This window comes from Trichomycterus rosablanca, chromosome 4, assembly GCF_030014385.1.
Source record: "Trichomycterus rosablanca isolate fTriRos1 chromosome 4, fTriRos1.hap1, whole genome shotgun sequence".
In the NCBI taxonomy this organism is placed as follows: Eukaryota; Metazoa; Chordata; class Actinopteri; order Siluriformes; family Trichomycteridae; genus Trichomycterus; species Trichomycterus rosablanca.
In genome coordinates, this window is record NC_085991.1 from 48296925 (window position 1) to 48323325 (window position 26401).

The 26401-nt window shown below is 42.3% G+C and overlaps 1 protein-coding gene across 1 annotated transcript in view; it reads left to right on the top strand.

The window, feature by feature from the left end:
- cacna1eb (calcium channel, voltage-dependent, R type, alpha 1E subunit b) overlaps nt 1-26401 on the top strand; it is a 114871-nt gene that overhangs the window by 59277 nt on the left and 29193 nt on the right. Inside the window, exons 17-28 of the mRNA XM_062994422.1 lie at nt 480-544; nt 10862-11542; nt 11618-11877; nt 14787-14955; nt 15933-16062; nt 18629-18688; nt 18773-18879; nt 21569-21580; nt 22993-23089; nt 23749-23909; nt 24581-24718; nt 25727-25928. Of these exons, the coding sequence (XP_062850492.1) occupies nt 480-544; nt 10862-11542; nt 11618-11877; nt 14787-14955; nt 15933-16062; nt 18629-18688; nt 18773-18879; nt 21569-21580; nt 22993-23089; nt 23749-23909; nt 24581-24718; nt 25727-25928 (2082 nt within the window). The remainder of the gene's footprint in view (nt 1-479; nt 545-10861; nt 11543-11617; nt 11878-14786; nt 14956-15932; nt 16063-18628; nt 18689-18772; nt 18880-21568; nt 21581-22992; nt 23090-23748; nt 23910-24580; nt 24719-25726; nt 25929-26401) is intronic.

The following is a 26401-nucleotide window of genomic DNA, read 5'->3' on the forward strand; positions in this document are numbered from 1 at the left end:
CACTAGCACACCAGCGCCGAGATTCTGAACTCCTCGGTTCGAAACTCGGCATTGCCACTGGTCAGCTGGGCACCATCTGCTGGGTATAATTGGCAGTGCCTGCAGCAGATACTAATTGGTCACCGTATCTGCGGGCAGGAACCGGACTATGTGTGGGTGGGTGGACCTTCATACGCTGTGTAAGGACACCTTGATTGGCGGAAGAGATGCCTGTGCAGAGTGCATGGGCGAGAAGAGGAGGGCTGTACATGTGTCGGAAGAGGCAGATAAACCCACATAGACACAAGGAGAACAAGCAAACTCCACACAGAAAGAACCCTGGCTACCTGGCTCAAACCCATGACCTTCATACTGTGAGGAGAAAAAAAAGCGCTACACACTGCGCCACTGTGTAAATACAGTGTTTATTAATTAGGAAAGAATAACTGTGCATAAATAATAAAATGAACATCATGTCTGTTTTGTTTTGTTGTTTTCAGGATGAAGAGGAGGAGGAAGAGTTCTTTAATTCGAGGTATAAGGGTCGGGAGTTTGGTCTATCTGAGTAAGTTTATTAGTTTATACACACAGCTTTTGATATTGCTTGCTGCTCAATGGTCAGTTTTTTTATAACACAAGTGCACAGTGTAACCCAACCTTGCTCGTGTCCTTTTAATGGACACACGTGTGTGTTTCTACCCACCATATAAAGCCTTGGCACCATTTATTAATGTACCATCTGTCTGTCTTCGTATAAATGAGCCGGTTTCTGTCTAAAAAAACAAAAAAGTAAAACTATTGTTTATGTTTATTAGGATTTAAAGGTGATGTTTTCCACTTTGGTTACATTCATGACAGAACAGGTAGTTACTGGTTACCCAAGATTCATCAGTTTAAGTTCAACCCATGTAGACACGGGGAGAACATGCAAAATCCATACAGAAAGGACCCGAACTAAACCTTCTCGCTGTGGGGCAACAGCACTATCCATGAGCCACCATGTCGCCGAGTAACACTATTGGTGTCCAACTTGTCCAACAATATGTGTGTTTGTTTAGTGTCCCAATGTATGATGTGTTTATCCAAAGTAATAGATCAGCCATAACATTAAAACCACCTCCTTGTTTCTACACTCACTGTCTATTTTGTCAGCTCCACTTACTATATAGAAGCACTTTGTAGTTCTACAATTACTGACTGTAGTCCATCTGCTTCTCTGCATGCTTTGTTAGCCTCCTTTCACCCTGTTCTTTAATAATCAGGACCCCCACAGGACCACCACAGAGCAGGTATTATTTAGGTGGTGGATCATTCTCAGCACTGCAGTGACACTGACATGGTGGTGGTGTGTTAGTGTGTGTTGTGCTGGTATGAGTGGATCAGACACAGCAGTGCTGCTGGAGTTTTTAAACACCTCACTGTCACTGCTGGACTGAGAATAGTCCACCAACCAAAATTATCCAGCCAACAGCACCCTGTCGGCAGCGTCCTGTGACCACTGATAAAGGTCTAGAACAGGGGTGTCAAACTCACGGCCCGCGGGCCAGATCCGGCCCGCCATGTCATTTTATGTGGCCTGCAAGAGCTTAAAGGACTGTACGATTGTTGTGATGGTTCGAGTCGTTACAGAGACGCACTTATAATTTAATGGGACTCCTGCGCCTTTAAGTGCAACTGGTGACATCATAGTCATGGCAACTAACTTTGACCTTCGCTTAGATGCCATGTGACTTTTACGGCAAAAGAACGCGGGTAGTAATGTAAACAATAATAATAAATATAAATAATTATCTTGCAGTATAATACAGAAGCATCGTCTGTAAGTAGTGGCGTTTATATTCTCAGTTGTTTGTAAGTGTTTAGTGAGTACATCACAGCGTTTTAGTTACAAATTTACCGTAATTAAATACAATTGTTACCGTTACTATAGCAATTAGTATCTTTACACAGAATGCTAACTCGTTAGTGCTATTTTACGTTTGGTTAAATCTCATATTGTACCAGATGTAACACTTGACTACAGCTGTGTGCTTTTACTGTACTAAGTTCTTTATTGTTTTTATTGTTTGTATTTTTACTTCATTCTGGTGCACACAGTGTATCACACAGCTGGGAAGCAAATAAAAACCGACTGTATTCTGAAGGGAGCTGTCTGTCTGTCTGTCTGTCTGTCTGTCTAGCTGGGAAAGGGGGATAAACTATTAGTGAGGGCAGAACAATTGTCTTAAAATACACTGTAAAATCCTACATTAACTGCATCTCTCAAAATGCATGCTGATTTTGTGACCTGCAAAGTGACACAGCCCGCCAGTAGATGATGTTACACATATTTACACATAATCCCAAAATGTACAAGAAGATAAGTAAGAAAATTAAGCAGAAGGAGGAAATTTAATGAAAATGAAAACAAGTTTGTGCTTCAGGAAGAGAAAACGATGCGTCTCTTGTATTATGAGGCTGTGTCCGTGGTAAAGGAGGACAATATAAATGCAGAATTTAGCCTCCAAGAAAAACAACAGACTGCAATCACAGCAGGATACGTTACAATCGGCCCTTTGAGGGCCACAATAATGCTGATGTGGCCCTCGGTGAAAATGAGTTTGACACCCCTGGTCTAGAAGATGACCAACTCAAACAGCAGCAATAGATGAGCGATCGTCTCTGACTTTACATCTACAAGGTGAACCAACTAGGTAGGCGTGTCTAATAGAGTGGACAGTGAGTGGACACGGTATTTTAAAACTCCAGCAGCATTGCTGTGTCTGATCCACTCATACCAGCACAACACACACTAACACACCACCACCATGTCAGTGTCACTGCAGTGCTGAGAATGATCCACCACCTAAATAATACCTGCTCTGTGGTGGTCCTGTGGGGGTCCTGACCATTGAAGAACAGGGTCAAAGCAGGTTAAAAAAGTATGTAGAGAAACAGATGGACTACAGTCAGTAATTGTAGAACTACAAAGTGCTGTAAGTGGAGCTGATAAAATGGACAGTGAATGTAGAAACAAGGAGGTGGTTTTAATGTTATGGCTGATCAGTGTATATTTATTCATATCAAACTATGAGTAAATTGGATATCTCGTTATAAAACAATAGGCATCAACATTTGCATTTGTAAAGTCAGATACTGATGCTGGTCAAGAAAGACTGGCTTGCATTCATCCCAATGGTATTCAGTGTACCTAAGGTCAGAAGCTGTTGCCATACAGTTGAAAACAAGAAAGTCTCAGTTGATGTTCCAGTTCATTCCAGAGCTGTTCAGTGGGGCTGAGGTCAGGACTCTCTTTCATCTTTATAGAGCTTGCTTTGTGCATGCTGGAACAGGACAGAGCCTTCCTTAAACTGTTGCTACCAAGCTGGAAGCATATCATTTCCTTGATATAACTGATTTATTACACCTGTTAGGAATTGCTGTTGCTGAAACACATTCAATCTTTATTTATATGTATAATAAGGTAAAGTAGTAGGTGGATGAGGTTCAGTTCCAGGAAAATATGTGATGTTTAGCAGCAGAGGCCAGAACAAACATTTATATTAAAGGCTGCCGTCTGAAGATGCTTATCTTGCTGTACAGATGAAACCTCGACCATAATGCAATAAAAATATGGCCTATTTATAAATATGGACAGATTAAGTTCTGAGGAAAGACTAAATGTGTTTTCAACCCACACTGTCTCTTCCTAACTGGTACTATAAGTACACCGACAAGGCATAACATTATGACAGGTGAAGTAAATAACACTGATTATCTCTTCATCACGGCACCTGTTAGTAGGTGGGATATATTACGCAGCAAGTGAACATTTTATCCTCAAAGTTGATGTTATGGGCGGCCAAGGCTCATTGATGCACGTGGGGAACGAAGTCTGGCCCGCGTGGTCCGATCCAACAGACGAGCTACTGTAGCTCAAATTGCTAAAGAAGTTAATGCTGGTTCTGATAGAAAGGTGTCAGAACACACAGTGCAGCACAGTAGCAGGGCTGTTTTGGCAGCAAAAGGGGGACCAACACAAGATTAGAAAGGTGGTCATAATGTTATGCCTGATGTTGGAGGCTCTATCAGGCAAAGGTGGGACACATACGAGGACAAGCTGGTTTGTTAGTCAATAGGATTTTCAATACAGGTTATTTACTTGAATTATACTTTCTGAAAGTAAACACAGAGCACTAGGTGCCTGGTGGACAATGTTCCAGTAAGAAAAGCTCCGTCATGCTCCGTCATGTTCTGGTTTTATAATACTTTAATGGTTAAAACATTTGCAGCATTCAAGCATTTCAAATGTTCCAGTTTAAAGGAAACATGCTTTGTGGGTACACCTGACCAGCCAAAGCCTGCTGTATTGTTTTTAACATTAATGATCAGTTAACCATCAGTTGATTGATATTAAACATGTTGTCTTGTGTTCAGTGTTCCTTGTTGTAGTGACTGCTGTTCTATATACACAGTCTGTAAGTCATTTTTAATGCATTTACTTGAATGCCTCACTGTAGATGCATGGATGGAATCTTGCAAGAATCACCCCCTGTGCTAGATTGTGGGTATTTTAAACATTATAAAAGCTTGATTTATTTAAATTAAAAGTGTTTAAATTAGATTAAAATTACTGATTGCAACTCACTAATGAATAAGCTCCTCATTAAGGTCATGTTCATACTTGTAGTTTGATTCCCTTGGTCCAGACCAAAATTTTAGTCCGGGTTGGCTTAGCATTCACACTCACAAGTTTACAATTAAAGCAACATAATTTAAACATACAGAGACCCCCCTGCTCAAGCGCTCTTGGTCCATTTATTTAATGTCAATTCAAAAGGAAGCATCCACAATTACTGTAACAAACCACAGCAAAAGAGTAATCACACCAGTTCTTCATTTTTAATCCAAGCCAAGCTGACAAGTATAACCACAATCTTAAAGGCAAAGTGATTTACATTTACAGCATTTAGCAGCTTGATTAATTTTTTACCCAAGAAAAGCTTAATGTTTGGTAACACTTTTTAGTCTGTAAATAATGACTCTTAGGGGCGCAGTATTCATTACTTTAATGCCTCATGTTGTTCTACTCCTCACACGGGGCACCAAAATGTAACAAACCACAGTGAGAGAGTAATCGCACCAGTTCTTCATTTTTAATCCAAGTCAAGCTGACAAGTATAAACACAATCTTAAAGGCAAAGTGATTTACATTTACAGCATTTAGCAGCTTGATTAATTTATTACCCAAGAAAAGCTTAATGTTTGGTAACACTTTTTAGTCTGTAAATAATGACTCTTAGGGGCGCAGTATTCATTACTTTAATGCCTCATGTTGTTCTACTCCTCACACGGGGCACCAAAATGTAACAAACCACAGTGAGAGAGTAATCGCACCAGTTCTTCATTTTTAATCCAAGTCAAGCTGACAAGTATAAACACAATCTTAAAGGCAAAGTGATTTACATTTACAGCATTTAGCAGCTTGATTAATTTTTTACCCAAGAAAAGCTTAATGTTTGGTAACACTTTTTAGTCTGTAAATAATGACTCTTAGGGGCGCAGTATTCATTACTTTAATGCCTCATGTTGTTCTACTCCTCACACGGGGCACCAAAATGTAACAAACCACAGTGAGAGAGTAATCACAGCAGTTCTTCATTTTTAATCCAAGCAAAGCTCACAAGTACAAACACAATCTTAAAGGCAAATTGATTTACATTTACAGCATTTAGAAGCTTGATTAATTTAATACTCAATAAAGGCTTTATTGTCTGTAAATAATGACTCTCAGGGGCGCAGTATTCATTACTTTAATGCTTCATGTTGTTCTACTCCTCACATGGGGCACCAAAATGTAACAAACCACAGTGAGAGAGCAATCACACCAGTTCTTTATTTTAATCCAACTAAACCTGCAAGTAGAAACACAATCTTAAAGGCATATTAACTTACATTTACAGCATTTAGCGGACTCTTTTATCCAAAGCGACTTACAATTATGATATACTAGTCCAGTACTTTAACCACTGAGCTACCACTGCGCTTTATTAATAAGCCTATACCTTCAACACAGACACGCTGACAAGTATAAACACAGTCTTGAAGGCAAAATGATTTACATTTACAGCATTTAGCAGCTTCATTAATTTATTACCCAAGAAAAGCTTAATGTTTGGTAACACTTTTTAGTCTGTAAATAATGACTCTCAGGGGCACAGTATTCATTACCTTATATTGTTCTACTCCTCACACGGGACACCAAAATGTAACAAACCACAGTAAGAGAGCAATCCCACCAGTTCTTCATTTTTATTCCAAGCAAAGCTCACAAGTATAAACACAATCTTAAAGGCAAATTGATTTACATTTACAGCATTTAGCAGACTCTTTTATCCAGAGCTACTTACAATTATGATTAAGAGCATTGCTTAGGGGCCCAACGGTGGCCCCTTGGCAGTGGTGGAGTTAAGGCAACCTTCTGATTACTAGTCCAATACTTTAACCACTGAGCTACCACTGCCCTTTATTAATTAGCCTATACCTTCAACACAGACACAGTGATACGCCATAGGCATCAACCTAAACCACAGAAAACAAAACCCTCTACTCTAAGCCAATAAAATGTTATTCTTTTAAAATATACAAAATTGTACGTGTGTAACTGTAGCTCAAAACAACCCTCCACCAGCTTCAAGGAACGGTATCTCAAGAGTCACACAAAGCCTGCAAAGCCTGACTTTCTGAACCAGAACTGCATGTGTATCTGCTTGTTTTCTCGCATGTTTGTGCCGTCCATCCTATATAAATCTGACCCCCTAGCTTGATTATTTTGAGACCCAGTTAAAGCTTAATGTTTGGTAACACTTTATAGTCTGTAGATAATGAATCAGGGGCAGAATACACATTACTACAACGCTTCATGTTGTTCTACTCCTCACATGGGGCACCAAAATGTGTTTTAACCCAGTACCCTCACATGAATTATGAATATGATAGAAATATTATTTGTGTACCCAGACAGGGATTAAAATACTGGTACTATGCACTCAGTACCCACATTTCTGGGGCCCATGCTGGGGTCCAGGCAAAAATTTACATTAAAATGGATAGTAAAAGTACCAATTAAGGCTAAAAATATATATGGAATATGCATTGACAAGTTTTATTTATTAATTTTTTATGCATTTCCCAATTTTCCTTCCAATCTAGTCATATCCAATTACCCAATTACTGCTGCAGGCCTCCACTCCTGACTGTGGAGAGCCTTGACTAACACACGCCCCCTCCAACACATGTACAGTATACAACCACTTCTAATTTACCTGCACAAGAAGGGTTCATATAAAGATCCGAGAGTCACATACTGAGCTTTGTCACCCCCCGTCTCTGTGCAGGCAGCAGAGGTCGTAATTGCAAAAATGTATTTGATTAAATGACTGTGAAGTGGAAACACAAGATGTCGAAACCATTCGTCATTATAAAGTGTTACCAATATTTTAAATTACAGAAATAAAAAAGAAACAGCTCACCAAAGAGATACTGAAACTGTTATGTCAGTTTAATAAATTGGAATGATGTGATGTGCATCTTGTATAATGAATCCCAAACCATTACTGACCAGTATGTGTCCAGTATAAACCTTGCCTGGTGCATTCAGAAAAGCTCGAAGGATGTATAACTGTAATAACTTACAATTGTTTAACACTGTCATCATTTTGTCTTGTTGGTTTGTGGTTGTGCCGTAACAAAGACCAAATCATTACCAATGCCAAACTACCTCGATATGCTTTTACATGCAGCTGTTTATTATGTTAGCCCACTGTTAACATCCAGGTTGCCAGGCATCTGAATCAGCATGATTGGCTATGCCCAATGGAGCCAAAGCCCTGTTATGGATTGTCGTCCTGTCCAGGGTACTCCTGCCTGTCTTTCCTTGTGGAATTGGACCCACCATGACCAGGATCAAGTGGTTGACGTGTAGTTGTTGCGTAAGCCATGACTAGACACCAATTTGTCCACAGCCACAACATCCTTTGGGGGGAAAGCAAGCATCACGTCTGCCATTGATAAGAAGTACAGGCAACCAATATCTGAAGTTTCCTGAGAACAAAGATATAGAATATATACTTGCCATTTTAAAGAAATATGAAGGAAATAGCAGTATGGCAGGATTGTACCTAAAACATACCTTACCACTTACCCTGTGTGAGAGAAAGTGCAGTGACTTTTAGCCACCGGTCCTATTGAATTTTTACCAGCTGGGCTGTATTAAGTCCTGTAGTCTGAATGTATCAGTAGGTATGTCAAGGAACAGAATCCACTAAGATGCCACAGTTCAATAAGTTAATGCACATATAAAAAAGTTAGACACAAACAAATGTTTAGTCTGTTAAAGTCATAAGATTTTTTACTAAGAGACATGTATGCCATGTCGATCTTGGGATTTTGATGGTTTTGATGTTGTTTTTACAAAATTATACTGTACAAAGAACACACAGTTCTTTGTACTGGTGTGGACTACAGTATCATGCCCACCTGCCTTACCAATAGGTGCAGATGACTGACAATGCCAGTTTCTTTAACCGGCAGTCTCTGCGCCTCATCAAGCATGAGTTTACTTTGGAAGAAGGAACATCTTTCATGCTCCAATATCAGCACCTTAAAGCTTGACCGCTTGACCTTAGAGTTTACATGGACAAAAATAAGCAGCCCCTATTTCCATACCAATGTAAAGCTTATTTGATCTATGGACAGAGCCGCTCGTGTTCCAGCAGCTTTTAAATTATAGTTTGGGTTGGTTTTTTTTGGTTTCTGGATCACATCTGCCTACCCGAGAATATTTCCTCTAAGCTAACCCCAGGTGACAGTTTGGGTTTTCTTTCCAGTGTTGGCAAGTGACTTCTGTTTTGTGTACTTTTGAAGAGGTGTGGTCAAACTAGCACTATTTTACTGGCACAGAGAAGTCATAATTATTAAGATACCGGTCATTCAGTTACAGAAGCTAATGTTTGCAGTAAGACTGTCATTATGTAAGCTTTTGCTGTGAACTGTAAATTCTTCATTATTATAAATTGCACCTTAATTAAAGAGAAAGTTTTAATCATATTAATGAGAACAATAGAGTTTTTAGCAACACTGGTGCTTGGACACCTAAAATGTACAGGTTCAAAAGTTTGGACATCTTTGGACATCACTGATCTTGATTTGGTCTTTGTTACCTTGATTGTTTTGTTTTGTCTGTCTGCTGTACAAATACACTAATGGCTTATTTTCAACCAACCATTCATTTGGTCACATGGACAACAAAGAATTCGTATAAATGTGAGTAACGCTGTCTCTCTATACCCCCTTTTTACCTGTTGCACTTGCATCCTTCACCTTCATCTTTTGTCTTATTTACTTCACAGCTGTTTAACCTAAATACTTTCTTTATTATCAGATTTATTTCTTTATTTATTAGTTTTACTTTTCTTCTCTTTAACATTTTTTTCAGATATTGTAAATTTCTTCAACTTGAACCAATAACCATTATTTTTATTCTCCTGATTTTCAAGATTCTGATTTGATCAAACACACTTCTGGTGAATGCTAGCCTGATTCCTAAGTTAAAAAGATATACATATACACTCCTGGGTAAGAAATATAATGGTCTTTACTAGGGTTTTGACCTGGTCAAGATTCCAGATTTAACCCTTTACTGCCTTGTTTGTTGGGGTACTGGGGACGCCAATGCTTTTTATGGTATTTTCCCTCCAGTTTGTACCCCAATGTAGTCGAATTCACTGACCCGATTGTATTTTGCTTCCTCTGCTGCTGCAGACCTCTATTCCTGCCCAAGGAGGGCTGTAATAAACATGCATGTGCATTAGCCGACTGCTTCATACGGAGATAGGCGCTTCATATAGAAATAGGCGTTTCATATAGGCGGGATCATATAGAGATTATCCCCCGTCTTTATGCAAGCGCCATCGATCAGCCAGCAGAGGTCCTAATTGCATTATATATCAGTAATCCCCTTCAGTAATCCTTGCCTGGCCGATGAGCCAACTGTTGTCTGTATAGGCGCCCGGCTCTGTGGGTAACAGAGCTGAAATGTGAACTTGCGAGTTTGGGATGACAGCTCCACCCAAGCCACGAGACTCCAGTATTGTGTGTGAAAAATAAAATGACATTGAGTTTAAAATTATCCATATTGTTGGGCGCTCAGGTGGCGCAGCGGTAAAACACGCTAGCACACCAGAGCTGGGATTTCAAACACGTCGTATTGAATCTAGCTCTGCCATCCGGCTGGGCTGGGTGGCCACATGAACAACGATTGGCCTGTTGTTTAGATATGGGCGGGACTAAGCCGGATAGGGTCTCTCTCTCATAACTAATGCAATTACAACCTCTGCTGGCTGATTGATGGCGCCTGCACAGAGATGAGAAAAAAGAGTGCTCTCAGGGTGTGTCTGTCCGCACACAGTGCTGAGCTGCACTGCACTCGTCACAGTGTACGTGATAAGATGCATACGGCTGCTGCCCACGTGTCGGAGGGGGCATGGGTTAGCTTCATTCTCCTCAATCAGAGCAGGGATCGGCATTGGTGGAGAGGAAGCATGACGCAATCGGGCAATTGGATGCGCTAAAAGTAAGAAAAAGAGGAGTGTTACACAGCTATCTGAAGCCGTCAGTGCTAAGCGGTAAAAAACTGCTCATTTACACACAAAACTTCAATGTTTAAAGAAATCAAAGGAAAAAGCTCTCCCAAATGTAGTAACTTTATCTATTTGTTTAATGATTTGTTTTAAGACCATTGAAAGCTAAACGTTTTTGGGTCTTGGCCCATTTTTTGCCCAGGACTGTATTCTTTATTTTAACTTTTAATTCTTGCAAATAAGTTTGTGTTTTCTGCGAGCAGAAGAAGACGAAGGCCGTACCTCTACAGAAAGAGAGCCATTCACAGAGGCCGGCCGAACCCGGCTGAGGCGGAGGAGGAGGCTGCAGGCGTGAAAGGCTGTGAGGATCAGCCCCCCAATGCCTTCGCCAACCGGCGCGACCGACGCAACAAGATCAAGATGTCCGTGTGGGAGCAACGTGCCAACCAGCTGCGCAGACGCCGCCATATTGCCAGTCGTGAGGTTCTATTCGACAACCCAGGTGAAGACCCTCTGGCCACACCCAATAGCGGTGCTGGACCCCAAGCGTCCCCCGACGCCAGCCCGGCACACCTACCTGAGTCGCCCATGTCTGTCATCATGCCTTTGCCAGAACCTCCAATGTCCATCCCTCTCCCTGAACCACCTGAATCTGAGCCGGTGTCTTTGGAGGAAATCCAAGCAGGCACTGTTAATCGATCTAATACTGACAGGAGACATCGGGTGGCACGGAAGTTTCGGGCTGCAGCGGCTGTGGGAGTGGTGCAGGGGGGTCGGCACCGCAGGCACAGGCATCGTGAGTCTAGGACGGACACTAAAAATGAAGATGACGAACATTTCCAGGAAGGAAGGGACGACGGGGAGGCCTCGCAGTCCAGGCAAAGCTTGCTCACAGATGACAGGGAGCCTCACCAGCAACCCGAGCCAGACGATGAACAGCAGAGGTAAAAACCCCGTTTGCTGAACTCTGAGGGTTGCTTGGGGGTCGGCAAGTTTTTCACAGGTCAATTCTGTTTCAGGGAGGGTACACGTGAGACTGAGGTCACTTCACAGGAGTCTGGTCATCAGTGCACTTGCACAACTCTGGGAGAAGAAGGTGAAGCCAAGTTCTGCCCACAGCACCGTGTGGAAAACGCTGCAGATATAAATTACCTCTCAGGAGAAGCCATCGATAATGAGAACAATGCCTGCTATCTGAACCAGGGCGAGGCAATGACGGAAACAGGCATGATGCGAGAGATGTCAGCACAGCCACTGCTGGAGCTGACACCAATGACTGGTAAAATGATTGGTTTTTCTAACTAGATTTTGCAAAATAATGCCTGCATTTTATAGTATTATGTATGGTAGATCGTAAAGGCCAGTGGTAGCTCAGCGGTTAAGGTACTTAACCGTAATAGTAATCAAAAGATAGCTGGTTCATCCCCACCACCACCAAGTTGCCACTGTTGGTCCCCTGAGCAAGGCTCTCAACCCTCAATTCCTCAAATTGTATTCAATGATAATTGTAAGTCACTTTGAATAAAAGCATCTGCTAAATGTCGAAAATGTAAATGAAAGACCCAGATTATTACATTACATTACATTACATTTACATTTAGCCGACGCTTTTGTCCAAAGCGACTTACAATAAATGGAGTACATCTCTAAAAACAGCATAAATAATATAAAAATAAGAAAAGAAAAAATAAATAAACGAAATGATTTGCTAGATTACCAGGCCAGAAAGGTGGCATAGACAAAGAGGAAGAAGAACTAGAGGAGGAAGAGTGGAGGAGAGGGAATGAGAATGAGGTTAGAGGTGTTAGTGTGTTAGAGGTGTTAGGAGAGAAGGTGTTCCTTGAAGAGCTCGGTCTTCAGGAGTTTCTTTACCGTAGCGAGGGACGCCCCTGCTCTGGTAGTGGCTGGAAGCTTGTTCCACCATCGGGGGACTATGTATGAGAACAGCCTGGATTGCTTTGTGTGTACTTTCGGCAAAGCTAGACGGCGTTCTGTGGAGGAGCGCAGCGGACGGAGGGTAACGTAAGCCTTTAGCAGTGAGTTCATGTAAGTGGGTGCCTGTCCCGTTATCACCTTGTAGGCGATTGTAAGAGCTTTGAACTGGATGCGAGCAGCAACCGGAAGCCAGTGGAGCTCAATGAGTAGTGGAGTAACATGTGCTCGTTTTGGTTGGTTGAATACCAAGCGAGCTGCTGCATTTTGTACCATCTGTAGTGGCTTTATGGTACAGGCCGGAAGGCCCGTTAGCAGCGCATTGCAGTAGTCAAGGCGGGAGATGACCACAGCTTGGACCAAGAGCTGGGTGGCATACTGCGTTAGGAACGGACGGATCTTTCTGATATTGTATAGTGCAAAGCGGCAGGACCGAGTCACTGAGGCAACATGGTTTGTAAAGGACAGCTGATCGTCAATCATGACTCCTAGGTTCCTAGCAACCTTTATTGGAGAGAGTGAAAGCGAGTCGATGGTTATGCTGAGGCTGTGCTGTACGGTTTGTTTTGCCGGAAGAATCAGCATTTCAGTCTTAGATCGATTCAGTTGAAGGTGGTGTTCCTTCATCCAGGAGGATATGTCTGAGAGGCAGTGTGATATCCGCGCCGAGATTGAGGAGTCGTCAGGCGGGAATGATAGATAGAGCTGTGTGATAGATAGATTATGTGCAATGAGAAATGTTCTTTTTGGAACTGATTGTAAAATCTCTCTTTTACCCCTTTCCCACCAACGTGCATCCGGCTCCGTTCCGGTTCACAAACTTGATTTTGAACCAGTTTCATGTGTTTCATGTATTTCCACCGGTTTTTCAGCCCGAACCGTGACGTCATCTGTGGGCGTGTCTCACAGGTGCGTTCACATGAGAAGCTGCCAAACCACGTTTGCGCTGCACTTTCATCTTTTAAAGTTCACCTGATTACATTTTGAGCCAGTTTGCCGCTGATATTTTTAAAGTGATGAACTGTGTGATATGACATGGTAAAAGTGACCCGGACAGTAAAAACGCTTAACATAAAAAATAAAGCGTAACGTGGCTTGTTGTACTAAAACAATGACTGATGAATTTGGGCAGTACAGAGACTCTTATAACCAGTACAGAGCTCTTATAACCTGTAATAACGGAGAGAATGTTAGTGTTCCTGTGTGGTACTTTTAGTTCATTAATCCACGTTACGCTTTATTTAGGTGAAGCTTTTTGCGGATTCAGAACCCCGGAGCTGCATAAACACCACACGTGAAGTAAATCCAGCTAAACACAGATACATGTGTTGCATTTTAGAGTGGATTTGATGGTTATTTCACACAAATGGATGTTTGTATCGTGGAACTTTATCGCTCAAGCCGAGCGCTGAGCAAATCGGCTATTTGCGCCGAGGGTCACGGTGAGAGCGAAGCTCAAAACGCTTCAATGAACTAAAGAAAACAACAACTGCGACAAACACGTCTACGTCTACGTCTTCTTATCACCGATAGCTGATCGATGCTTTTTGCATAAAAAATAAAATCTGTAACAACAGCACAAATGCTTGTAGGTGATCTACATGCTCCACCATCATGTCACTACTCTTTACTTTCTTTATGTAACGCCCACCGTTGATGACGTAGGCTTGGTTCCCAAAAACTGGTGGAAACGCGGGTCGGTTCTCTACAAAACATCAAGGTTCGAAGAAGCTTGAACAGAACCGGTTTTGGTGGAAAAGCGCTATTTGTTTGCAAAGACTAAGCCTTTGGTGGATCCTCCTTTTACCCAATCACAATTCCCTCACCTGTTAGCAATTCACCTGCTTGTTATAAAATGTTTCAAAATGGTACAAAGTGAAGATTTAATCAACTTTTCACTCTTATTTTAACAGATTTAACAGATCACAGATTCTTCTTTTCATTGCATTTTACAAAGTGTCCCAACTTTTCCTGAAATTATACCATGTGGTCGTAAAGCAGTGGAGCTGCATGCCCATCTCGAAACTTGTTATGTCCACTGACTCATTTGTTTATACATTTACATTTTCGACATTTAGCAGACACTTTTATCCAAAGCAACCTACAGTTGTGACAGTATACAGTCTAAGCAATTGAGGGTTAAGGGCCTTGCTCAAGGGCCCAGCAGTGGCAACCTTCTGATTACTGGTCCAGTACCTTAACCGCTAGGCTACAACTGACTTATTACTCATAACTTTACCTTTTATTATATTTCAGTCACTTTTAAGGATGTCGAAGCGGGTTACCCTGAAAAGACTGGGAAGGATGACGACGATGATGATGATGATGAAGATGATGATGATGATGAAATGGACGATGATGGACCAACCAAAGCTGTCCAACCTGAAGCACCAGATAGCATGTTTATTTTCAAAAGCAGAAACCCGTGAGTGTACATTTTCAGTTGGACACAAACTTATGCATTATACACTGATCAGCCATAACATTAAAACCACCTCCTTGTTTCTACACTCACTGTCCATTTTATCAGCTCCACTTACCATATAGAAGCACTTTGTAGTTCTACAATTACTGACTGTAGTCCATCTGTTTCTCTGCATACTTTATTAGCCTGCTTTCACCCTGTTCTTCAATGGTCAGGACCCCCACAGGACCACCACAGAGCAGGTATTATTTTGGTGGTGGATCATTCTCAGCACTGCAGTGACACTGACATGGTGGTGGTGTGTTAGTGTGTGTTGTGCTGGTATGAGTGGATCAGACACAGCAGCGCTGCTGGAGTTTTTAAATACCGTGTCCACTCACTGTCAACTCTAATAGACACTCCTACATAGTTGGTCCACCTTGTAGCTGTAAAGTCAGAGACGATCGCTCATCTATTACTGCTGTTTGAGTCGGTCATCTTCTAGACCTTTATCAGTGGTCACAGGACGCTGCCCACGGGGCGCTGTTGGCTGAATATTTTTGGTTGGTGGACTATTCTCAGTCCAGCAGTGACAGTGAGGTGTTTAAAAACTCCATCAGCGCTGCTGTGTCTGATGCACTCATACCAGCACAACACACACTAACACACCACCATCATGTCAGTGTCACAGCAGTGCTGAGAATGATCCACCACCTCAATAATACCTGCTCTGTGATGGTCCTGTGGGGGTCCTGACCATTGAAGAACAGGGTGAAAGGGGGCTAACAAAGCATGCAGAAAAACAGATGAACTACAGTCAGTAATTGTAGAACTACAAAGTGCTTCTATATGGTAAGTGGAGCTGATAAAATGGATAGTGAGTGTAGATACAAGGAGGTGGTTTTAATGTTATGGCTGATCAGTGTATTGTTCTTCTGTGTACACTGTAATGATAATAGTAATTTTCACTGCACTTTGTATCTGTATCCAAATTGCAGGATTAGAAGAATATGCCACTATGTGGTCACTTTGCGCTACTTTGAGATGACCATCCTTCTGGTGATTGTAGCGAGCAGCATTGCGCTGGCCGCAGAGGATCCTGTGTGCACCAACTCAGAGCGCAACCGGGTACGAAACTGAACCTCTGTAGAACCTTCGAGGTTCCCAGTGTCCCCAATGGCTGGTCAGCGATTTTCATAAATTCATTCATTTAGCGATTTTACCACTGCTTTGTCCTGGTCAGGGTCACGGTGGGTCCGATTCATTGGATCAAAGGGAGAAAACACCCTGGACAGGTTGCCAGTCCATCACAAGGCACACATACAGTGTATCACAAAAGTGAGTACACCCCTCACATTTCTGCAGATATTTAAGTATATCTTTTCATGGGACAACACTGACAAAATGACACTTTGACACAATGAAAAGTAGTCTGTGTGCAGCTTATATAACAGTGTAAATTTATTCTTCCCTCAAAATAACTCAATATACAGCCATTAATGTCTTAACCGCCGGCAACAAAAGTGAGTACACCCCTAAGAGACTACACCCCTAAATGTCCAAATTGAGCACTGCTTGTCATTTTCCCTCCAAAATGTCATGTGACTCGTTAGTGTTACTAGGTCTCAGGTGTGCATAGGGAGCAGGTGTGTTCAATTTAGTAGTACAGCCCTCACACTCTCTCATACTGGTCACTGAAAGTTCCAACATGGCACCTCATGGCAAAGAACTCTCTGAGGATCTTAAAAGACGAATTGTTGCGCTACATGAAGATGGCCAAGGCTACAAGAAGATTGCCAACACCCTGAAACTGAGCTGCAGCACAGTGGCCAAGATCATCCAGCGTTTTAAAAGAGCAGGGTCCACTCAGAACAGACCTCGCGTTGGTCGTCCAAAGAAGCTGAGTGCACGTGCTCAGCGTCACATCCAACTGCTGTCTTTGAAAGATAGGCGCAGGAGTGCTGTCAGCATTGCTGCAGAGATTGAAAAGGTGGGGGGTCAGCCTGTCAGTGCTCAGACCATACGCCGCACACTACATCAAATTGGTCTGCATGGCTGTCACCCCAGAAGGAAGCCTCTTCTAAAGTCTCTACACAAGAAAGCCCGCAAACAGTTTGCTGAAGACATGTCAACAAAGGACATGGATTACTGGAACCATGTCCTATGGTCTGATGAGACCAAGATTAATTTGTTTGGTTCAGATGGTCTCAAGCATGTGTGGCGGCAATCAGGTGAGGAGTACAAAGATAAGTGTGTCATGCCTACAGTCAAGCATGGTGGTGGGAATGCCATGGTCTGGAGCTGCATGGGTGCAGCAGGTGTTGGGGAGTTACATTTCATTGAGGGACACATGAACTCCAATATGTACTGTGAAATACTGAAGCAGAGCATGATCCCCTCCCTCCAGAAGCTGGGTCGCATGGCAGTGTTCCAGCATGATAATGACCCCAAACACACCTCTAAGACGACCACTGCTTTATTGAAGAGGCTGAGGGTAAAGGTGATGGACTGGCCAAGCATGTCTCCAGACCTAAACCCAATAGAACATCTTTGGGGCATCCTCAAGCGGAAGGTGGAGGAGCGCAAAGTCTCGAATATCCGCCAGCTCCGTGATGTCGTCATGGAGGAGTGGAAAAGCATTCCAGTGGCAACCTGTGAAGCTCTGGTAAACTCCATGCCCAGGAGAGTTAAGGCAGTTCTGGGAAATAATGGTGGCCACACAAAATATTGACACTTCAGGAACTTTCACTAAGGGGTGCACTCACTTTTGTTGCCGGTGGTTTAGACATTAATGGCTGTATATTGAGTTATTTTGAGGGAAGAATAAATTTACACTGTTATATAAGCTGCACACAGACTACTTTTCATTGTGTCAAAGTGTCATTTTGTCAGTGTTGTCCCATGAAAATATATACTTAAATATCTGCAGAAATGTGAGGGGTGTACTCACTTTTGTGATACACTGTACATTCACACCGGGCAATTTTAGCAGCTCCAGTTGGCCTGTCTTTGGACTTGTGGGAAGAAACCCACACAGACACAGGGAGAAGAGGCAAACTCCACACAGAAAGGACTCTGGAAATTGAACCCAGACCCTTCTTGCTGTGAGGTGACAGTGCTACACACTGAACCATCATCCTGCCCTGAGCTTACAGCAATTCATGGTGGTCTCCCATACAAGTGCTGACCGAGATCTACCCTGCTTAGCTTCTGAGATCACTTAAGATCAGGCATTCTCAAGGTGGTGTGGCCTTAACCGTCACTCACTCACTTTCTTAACCACTTGGTGGGGGGGGGGGGGGGGGGGGTGCTGAAGCCTATCCCAGCTTTTCAGTGGGCGCAAGGCACACAGTAACACCCTTGACGGGGCGCCAGTCCATCACAAGGCACATACACGCACCCATTCACCTACAGGGCAATTCAGTATCTCCAATTAACCTGACTGCATGTTTTTGGACTGTGGGAGGAAACCCACGTAGACACATGGAGAAAGGACCTGGACCACCCCACCTGGGGATCGAACCCAGGACCTTCTCGCTGTGAGGCGACAATGCTACCTACTGAGTCACCGTGCCACCCACATTAAGCCTCAGCTATTTATTGTACAAATATTTAAAATGTACCTTCACATTTAGCACAAAGAAGAAGTCAAATGTACCGGGAGGTCTAACTGCTGAGTGGTCTTTTCTTGCAGGTTCTCCGTTACTTTGATTATGTTTTCACTGGTGTCTTTACATTCGAAATGATCATAAAGGTAATTAATCCCTCTCTCTTTTCTACTCTCTGGGTTCCTAATTCACATTAAACGCTTACAGTTTTATTACTTATTGATTACCAGATGATCGACCAGGGTCTCATTCTGCATGATGGCTCATATTTTAGAGACCTGTGGAACATTTTGGACTTCATTGTTGTGGTTGGAGCTCTTTTCGCTTTTGCTCTCACGTAAGTGTTTCCATATAAATAACTCCTTTCTAGTATAAGTAATACTTAAATTAATAATGTCATTCTAACTCTTCTGCTTTTGCATTAAAAACTGCAAACATTAAGACGTTTATAGCCAAGTATATCACAAACTGCCTTTAAAGTATTCATCCCCACAGTCCCTTATGGGGTTTTTTAAATAGAAACTTTCATTTTAGGATCAGTCAAAAAAATTTTATTGGGGATGATGTAACCAGGCAACACGTAACACATAGAATTTAGGTCCAAAAATCCCCCTTGCTACTTGTCAGTGCGCTCCAAGTGCCAGTCCCAAGCTGGATAGAAATATAACGGTTACATCAGTAAGGGCACCCTTTGAAAAAACTGTACCAAGTCTGGTATGGGTTTAATAATAGATTAGAAATAGATTCTATTATGTCAACCCTTTAATCTGGGAGCAGCCAAAAGCAAAAAATACACAGGTTATGCCAAGTTCACACTACATGACTTCAGGTCGCTGTACAGTTCACACTACACGAATGGATCTCTTGTAATCAGGAGTCTTTTCAGTCGGTGTGGCTTTCACACTACACGACTGATCGACGATAGGGGATTACACACTACACCATCTATCACCAACTGGAATCTCAGGCGAGCTTCTCTGGTCTCCCAAACTACGCTTTGTCATGGAAACAAATGTGAGAAGTGACGAGGGGTTTAGTGATACCACTTCCAAAAATGCACGTCAACAAGTAGCGAGCGATCAAAGTGCAGCGCTGATGTGCAGCGTAAAATCAAAGAGAAAAAATAAATGAATGGGATTGTTCTATAATGAGTTTTGTAGGGGAACGATAAGATTAAGGAATACTGTAACACTTGTGTGTGTGCCGGTGTATTCTGATATAAACTATATTATGCCCCTGTCCCACCTGTTTACACTCCTCCCCTGCGTTTCACCACACACCGTATCTTGCGTTCTCATTGGCTGTTCGACACAGCACTCATTGCCAGTTGGGCGACTTAGATCCAGATATTTGACAAGCTAGATATTTATCTTCAGTCACCGAGTGCTCAGCGAGCCACTCGGATCGAGTTGTTGAACAGTTCACACATAGCAATTGAGAGCCGAGCTTTGATCACCGAGCGAACGCTGAGTTGCTCCAGAGCCGGCAAATCTAGTCTAGTCATCGAGCAAAAATCTGGGCAAAAATCATGTAGTGTGAACTAGGCATTAGATTGACTCTTCTTAGAATAGCACAGATGCTATTAGATCAGGGGTGGGCAAACTTTTTGGCTCAAGGGCCACACGGGGTATCAGATGGGGAGGGGTGGGGGTGAAGTTATATAAATTACATGTGAAACTCATTATCTAAGAAATACAGATTACCTACCTATTTCATTCAGTTTTAATGGGAACAGTGCTGTTGATCGTGACAGCATAATCGACTTGGCTTTAACAAAGCTCAGTGGTGTTTGTAGTGCGCCATCTAGTGGAATCAATTGAAACGCAGGGAATTGCAGGAAAAAGGCAGAATGAAAGTGGCCTTTAGGACGATTTTGTAAATACTCGACGGGCCGGATTAAACAGCCATAGTTTGCCCACCACTGGACTAGATGGCTAATATATTTATGCTCTCTGTGAAGACAGTTTGCTGTTTCAGTCCTGCTCTATTAAAGCATAACATCACCATTTTTGTATTAATATGATTTTGTATTCACTTTTTTCTATACTGCTAAAAATTTTGAAAATGGACAGTGGTAGTCTAGTGGGTAGTGCTTTGGGCTATCAATCAAAATATTGAGGGTTCGAATCCTTTCTCTGCCATACTGCCACTGTTGGGCCCTTGAGCAAGGCCCTTAACCCCGTACAGCGGCTGACCATGCGCTCTGACCCCAGCTTCCGCAGCTATTCTATTCTATTCTAAAAAAAATCTAATTGTATAATTTGACACTGAGTACATGATATTTCCCAGTGTGTCATATACACTGATCCGCCATAACATTAAAACCACCTCCTTGTTTCTACACTCACTGTCCATTTTATCAGCTCCACTTACCATATAGAAGCACTTTATAGTTCTACAATTACTGACTGTAGTCCATCTGTTTCTCTACATGCTTTTTTAGCCCCCATTCACCCTGTTCTTCAATGGTCAGGACCCCCACAGGACCACCACAGAGCAGGTATTATTTAGGTGGTGGATCATTCTCAGCACTGCAGTGACACTGACATGGTGGTGGTGTGTTAGTGTGTGTTGTGCTGGTATGAGTGGATCAGACACAGCAGCGCTGCTGGAGTTTTTAAATACCGTGTCCACTCACCCAGAATGATCCACCACCCAAATAATACCTGCTCTGTGGGGGTCCTGACCATTGAAGAACAGCATGAAAGGAAGCTAACAAAGCATGTAGATAAACAGATGAACTACAGTCAGTAATTGTAGAACTACAAAGTGCTTCTATATGGTAAGTGGTGCTGATAAAATGTGTGTAGAAACAAGAAGGTGTTTTTAATGTTATGGCTGGTGTATATCACAAGAAATCCTATAAAAGAATCAGCATGACTTTAGTGAAGATATTTGACAGGTTAATATGTGTCATGTGGCACTGTAGTGTTAATGTGGTTTTAATCTTGTTCCTGCTGTAAATGTTTTTTGTCGTCCCTCTTTTTCTCTGTTTTCTCTGTGGACTGTTTCATTGTGGCTGCCAGGAATGTAATGGGGTAAAGCCACACTCTTCATTCATATTGTTACACAATTCTAATATTTATGTCAGTAATGTTCACGTGTACAGTTTAGTGTAGTGTTCAGTTCAGTGTCAGTGTTCAGTGTTGTGCAATGATATATGGAGACTATAGAATAGAGTAGACATTGTATAGTTTTATTTACTCATTTTATTAAAAGTTATAATCCAGAGCAGTGAGCAGTGATTTTAGACGTCTGTTGTGGGGGTGGGTGCTTTTATTCTCCAACTTTTAGTGGGTAAAATGCCAGGATTAGTATGTCTTTGTTCGGGCACCTACGCCAGTGCTAAGATCTCGAGCTCTCGGCTTTGAATCTCAGCACAGCCATCATCCGACCCATTGCCTACACAGACATGAGGTGGTGCAAACAGCAGAGGAGCTGCATTCGGGACTGAAAATGATCAGATTGGAAGAAAATGAGAGAATATGTTCCAAAAAAGACATCCTGAGGGTGCTCCAGTATCCAAAAAACATTAATGGGACAGTGGTAGCCTAGTGGGTTGAGCTTTGGGCTATCAACTGAAAGGTTGATAGTTCGAACCCCAGCTCTGCCATGCAGCCACTGTTGGGCCCGTGAGCAAGGCCCTTAACCCTCTCTGCTCCAGGGATGCCGTACAATGGCTGACCCTGCGCTCTGACCCCAGCTTCCAAAACGAAAAGGAATTTCGTTGTACTGTATATGTATATATGACAAATAAAGGCATTTTATTGCTCATTAATAATTTTTTATACTTTGTGATTTTTTACATTTGTAATTTTTTACATTTCAGTTTTAAACTGAGTTTGTTTTTTTTTTGTATTTCTTTTATATTTTCCCTTTAATTTTCTTCCCAATACAGTCTTATTCAATTACCTGACCACATTTCACTTTCTCTACTGCTGCAGACCTCCACTCCTGACCGAGTGGAGTAGCCGACCGCTTCTTTTCACCTGCACGAGACAACATCATATGGAGATCCGTATCGCTAATGGAAAGTGCTGCACTAGTCTCCGTTATCCCCCGTCTCTGTGCAGGTGCCATTGAACATCCAGTAGAGGTCGTAATTAAAGTAATATAAAGCATTCCTTCCTTCTCTCTAACAAGCCAATCATTGTCTGTGTAGGCACTAATTCCCTGGTGTGCTGGCGTTTTTTACCACAACGCCACCTGAACACTTTTTGTATTTTTTTATTGTGTTTTATTATTCAGTTTTTTGTCAAATATACTTTAGTTTTAGTTCTGCTTGCTAGATTCCTGATTCTATCACAGTGTAACAGTTAGGCACTCTGGATTATAGCTCTATGATACAGACTTCATATGCATTTATTGGAAAGGAAAGTATTACATTTATATTATTATATGTGTTCCAGTCCAATAAAAGCCAAACTAATAATAGTAATCTCAATCACAGAAACAACAAAGGCAGAGACATCAAGACCATCAAGTCTCTGCGGGTGCTGAGAGTTCTCCGGCCACTGAAGACCATAAAAAGGCTTCCAAAGCTAAAGGTAACTAGTTCTCTATTCTAACCTAACTTTCAGAATAGAAGACACTGCGCCCAGGTGGCACAGCGGAATATTCCGCTTGCACACCATCACCGAGTTTCTGAACTCCTCGGTTCAAAACTCGGTGTTGCCTCCGGTCGGCTGGGCACCATCTAGCGGGCATAACTGGCAGTGCCTACAGCAGATACTAATTGGCCACCATATCTGCAGGTTGGGGGCCGGACTATGTGTGGGTGGGTGGGTGGGTCGGTGGGTTGGCGGGCAAGGACTGTGACTATGCTGTGCAAGGACCCTGATTGGCGGAAGAGACGCCTGTGCAGAAAGCAGGGGTGAGAAGAGGAGGGCTGAACACGTGTTGAAAGAGGCGTGTATAGCGACATGCTCTCCTCGGATGCAATCTTCATATTATTCAAGTCAATTTGTATTTGTATAACTGAATTTACAGAATTCAAGTCCAAAACACCCTTAAGGGCAACAGTGGCAGGGAAAACTCCCTTAAAACCAGACTTGACAGGACCCATCCTCTTTGGGTGGCCTGGAGGATTATTGAGTTCATTAGAGTTGGTGAAATTGACTATTATTGGCTATGGTCTTGAAATCGAATGTGCACATGCAAGCACATGGTCAGGTGTCTAAGTACTTTTGGGTTCTTTTATGTGCAGGCGGTGTTCGATTGTGTGGTGACCTCTCTGAAGAACGTCTTCAACATCCTCATCGTGTACAAGCTCTTCATGTTCATCTTCGCCGTCATTGCTGTTCAGCTTTTCAAAGGGAAGTTCTTCTACTGTACGGACGGATCCATGGGAACTCAGAGAGAATGCCAGTAAGTCTCATCTGTGTCATTTCTTTATCAAACATGCACACACAGTGGCGTGAAAAGTTTGTGAACCCCTTGGAATTAGCTGGATATGCATTTTTTTTTACATTTTGCTTACATTTCACTTCCTTTAATGCTGCTGACCGCCACTCCTAACCAAGGCGGGTATATATGTAGATCCGTATTTCACACACCCTATTGGGTCACTCACTGATCTTCATAATTTACCGTCTCTGTCCAGGCGTCATCGATCAGCCAGCAGAGGTCATAATTGCAGCAGTTATGAGGAATCCAGTCCAGCAATCCCACCCATAGATTAGCCAGCTGTAAGCAGAGCTGAGATTCAAACTTGCGAGTTTAAAATGTCAGCTCTGGCGTGCTAGCCTGTTTTTCCCCCCATATGTACAATTTGGGATATATAATGTGTCAACAGGTTCTGTTGTTGGTAATAATGTTAATAAAATGTACAGCTGTACCATCATGCAAGTGATAAGAAGCAGTCAGCTACTGCACATGTCTGAGGGAGCGTGTGTTAATTTCGGCCCTCCTTGGTCAGGAGTGGCCTCCAGCAGTAGAGGTGGAATATGACTAAATCTGTTAAGCAACTGAAGAAAACTGTACATACATAGATTGCATGTGTAAAGCTGTTGTCCTATTCTGTCCTTGTGTTTGTCCAGAGGTTACTACATCGATTACGGGAGGGACAGGAAGGAGGTGAAGAAGAGGGAATGGAAGCGGCACGAGTTCCATTACGATAATGTCATGTGGGCTCTGCTCACACTCTTCACCGTATCCACAGGAGAGGGCTGGCCCCAGTACGTATCCACACTTCCATACACAACTACTTACCAATACTACCACCCGCCTAACAGGCTATCCAAACATCCTCTGGGACACTGAAGGAGTCGTGGAGATCCTTCTGTAGGTTGCAGGTTCATCCTGCATCCATGGTATCTCCCCCGGACTGTCTCACCAGTCGACCTTTTTCCATCGCTTTTAATGTCCAGTCCCAATACCTACATCACCTGCAGGAGTTAGCATGGGGACTTTGATTGGCCTTAGAATATGCAGCCCTGTACACAGGGTTCAGTGCTCTGTGTGTTGTACATTTACATTTGTAGCATTTAGCAGATGCTTTTATCCAAAGCGACCTACAATTATCACTGAATACAATTTCAGAGGGTTAAGGGCCTTGCTCAAGGGCCCAACTGTGGCAACCTTATGTTTACTAGTCCAGTACCTTACCCACTGAGCTACCACTGAGCTTCCACTGAGCTGACCACAGTAGCTCTTCTGTTGGTCCAAACCAGACTCCACACTGTATTATCCATGTCCTCTGGCATCAATAAGTCTTGGCCATGCCAAAACCCGTTGCTGGTTTTTGGCCTGTCCTTTCTCAGACCGCCCTTGCTGTTTTGAAGATACTTCAACCCAGTTGTCTGGATATAATGATTCAGCCTTTATTAAAGTCACTCACGTCTTTATGTTGGATGACCAAGCTTATTTTGAGGGTGGTCCTAATGTTTTGCCTCACTTGATAAGCTTTGTGTGAAGTGTCAGTCTTGGCATATCAATACTTAACAACCTTTGCCATTGTCTGAAAGAGTCTCAGGCAAACACACTTTTCCAACTCATGTAAAACCAGTGGCTGCATCTTTACACTGCCAGCAGCAGATTCTCACGTGTGGTTGAATCTAAGTACATTGGAGAAGATTGAAGATTAAGGGGCTTGCTCAAGGCTCTTAGGAGGCCGTGGCATGTATGTAGACTTTTGACCCCACTGTAAATATTTATTAAACCCTTGGTGTTTGTGTCCTAATCAGGATTCTTCAGCATTCAGTAGATGTGACTGAGGAAGACCACGGCCCGAGCCGAGGCAACCGCATGGAGATGTCTATCTTCTATGTCATATACTTCGTGGTCTTCCCCTTCTTCTTTGTGAACATCTTTGTTGCCCTCATCATCATTACATTTCAGGAGCAGGGAGATAAAATGATGGAGGAATGTAACTTGGAGAAGAATGAGGTAAGCGTTCATTTTAAGCTTATTAAGATGACAGGGAGGGCAAAGTTCGTCTGGGTTGCCAGGTCTGTGTTTGAAATTCCCCAATGGTGAATTAAAACTATTCCAAAATCAGCTGAATACCTGAACTTAAAATATACGTATCTAGTCCACCTTTTATAGACTACTTGAATAAAAGCAGCAGATATATTGTAATATTTATAAAGTAACATTCATGGAGAAATGGAAAATGAAAAGTGTGGCTAGAAAAATTTTGTCTCAAATAAAAACTCTAAAATAAAAACTAATAAAAAAAAATACAATAAATAAAAAAGAAATTATTATTGGAGTGCACATTAATTTTTTTATAGAATTTTTTATTATAATTATTATTATTATTGTGATGATGATTATTATTATTAACATTATTATTATTATAATTATTATTATTAACATTATTATTATTATTAACATTATTATTATTATTATTATTATTA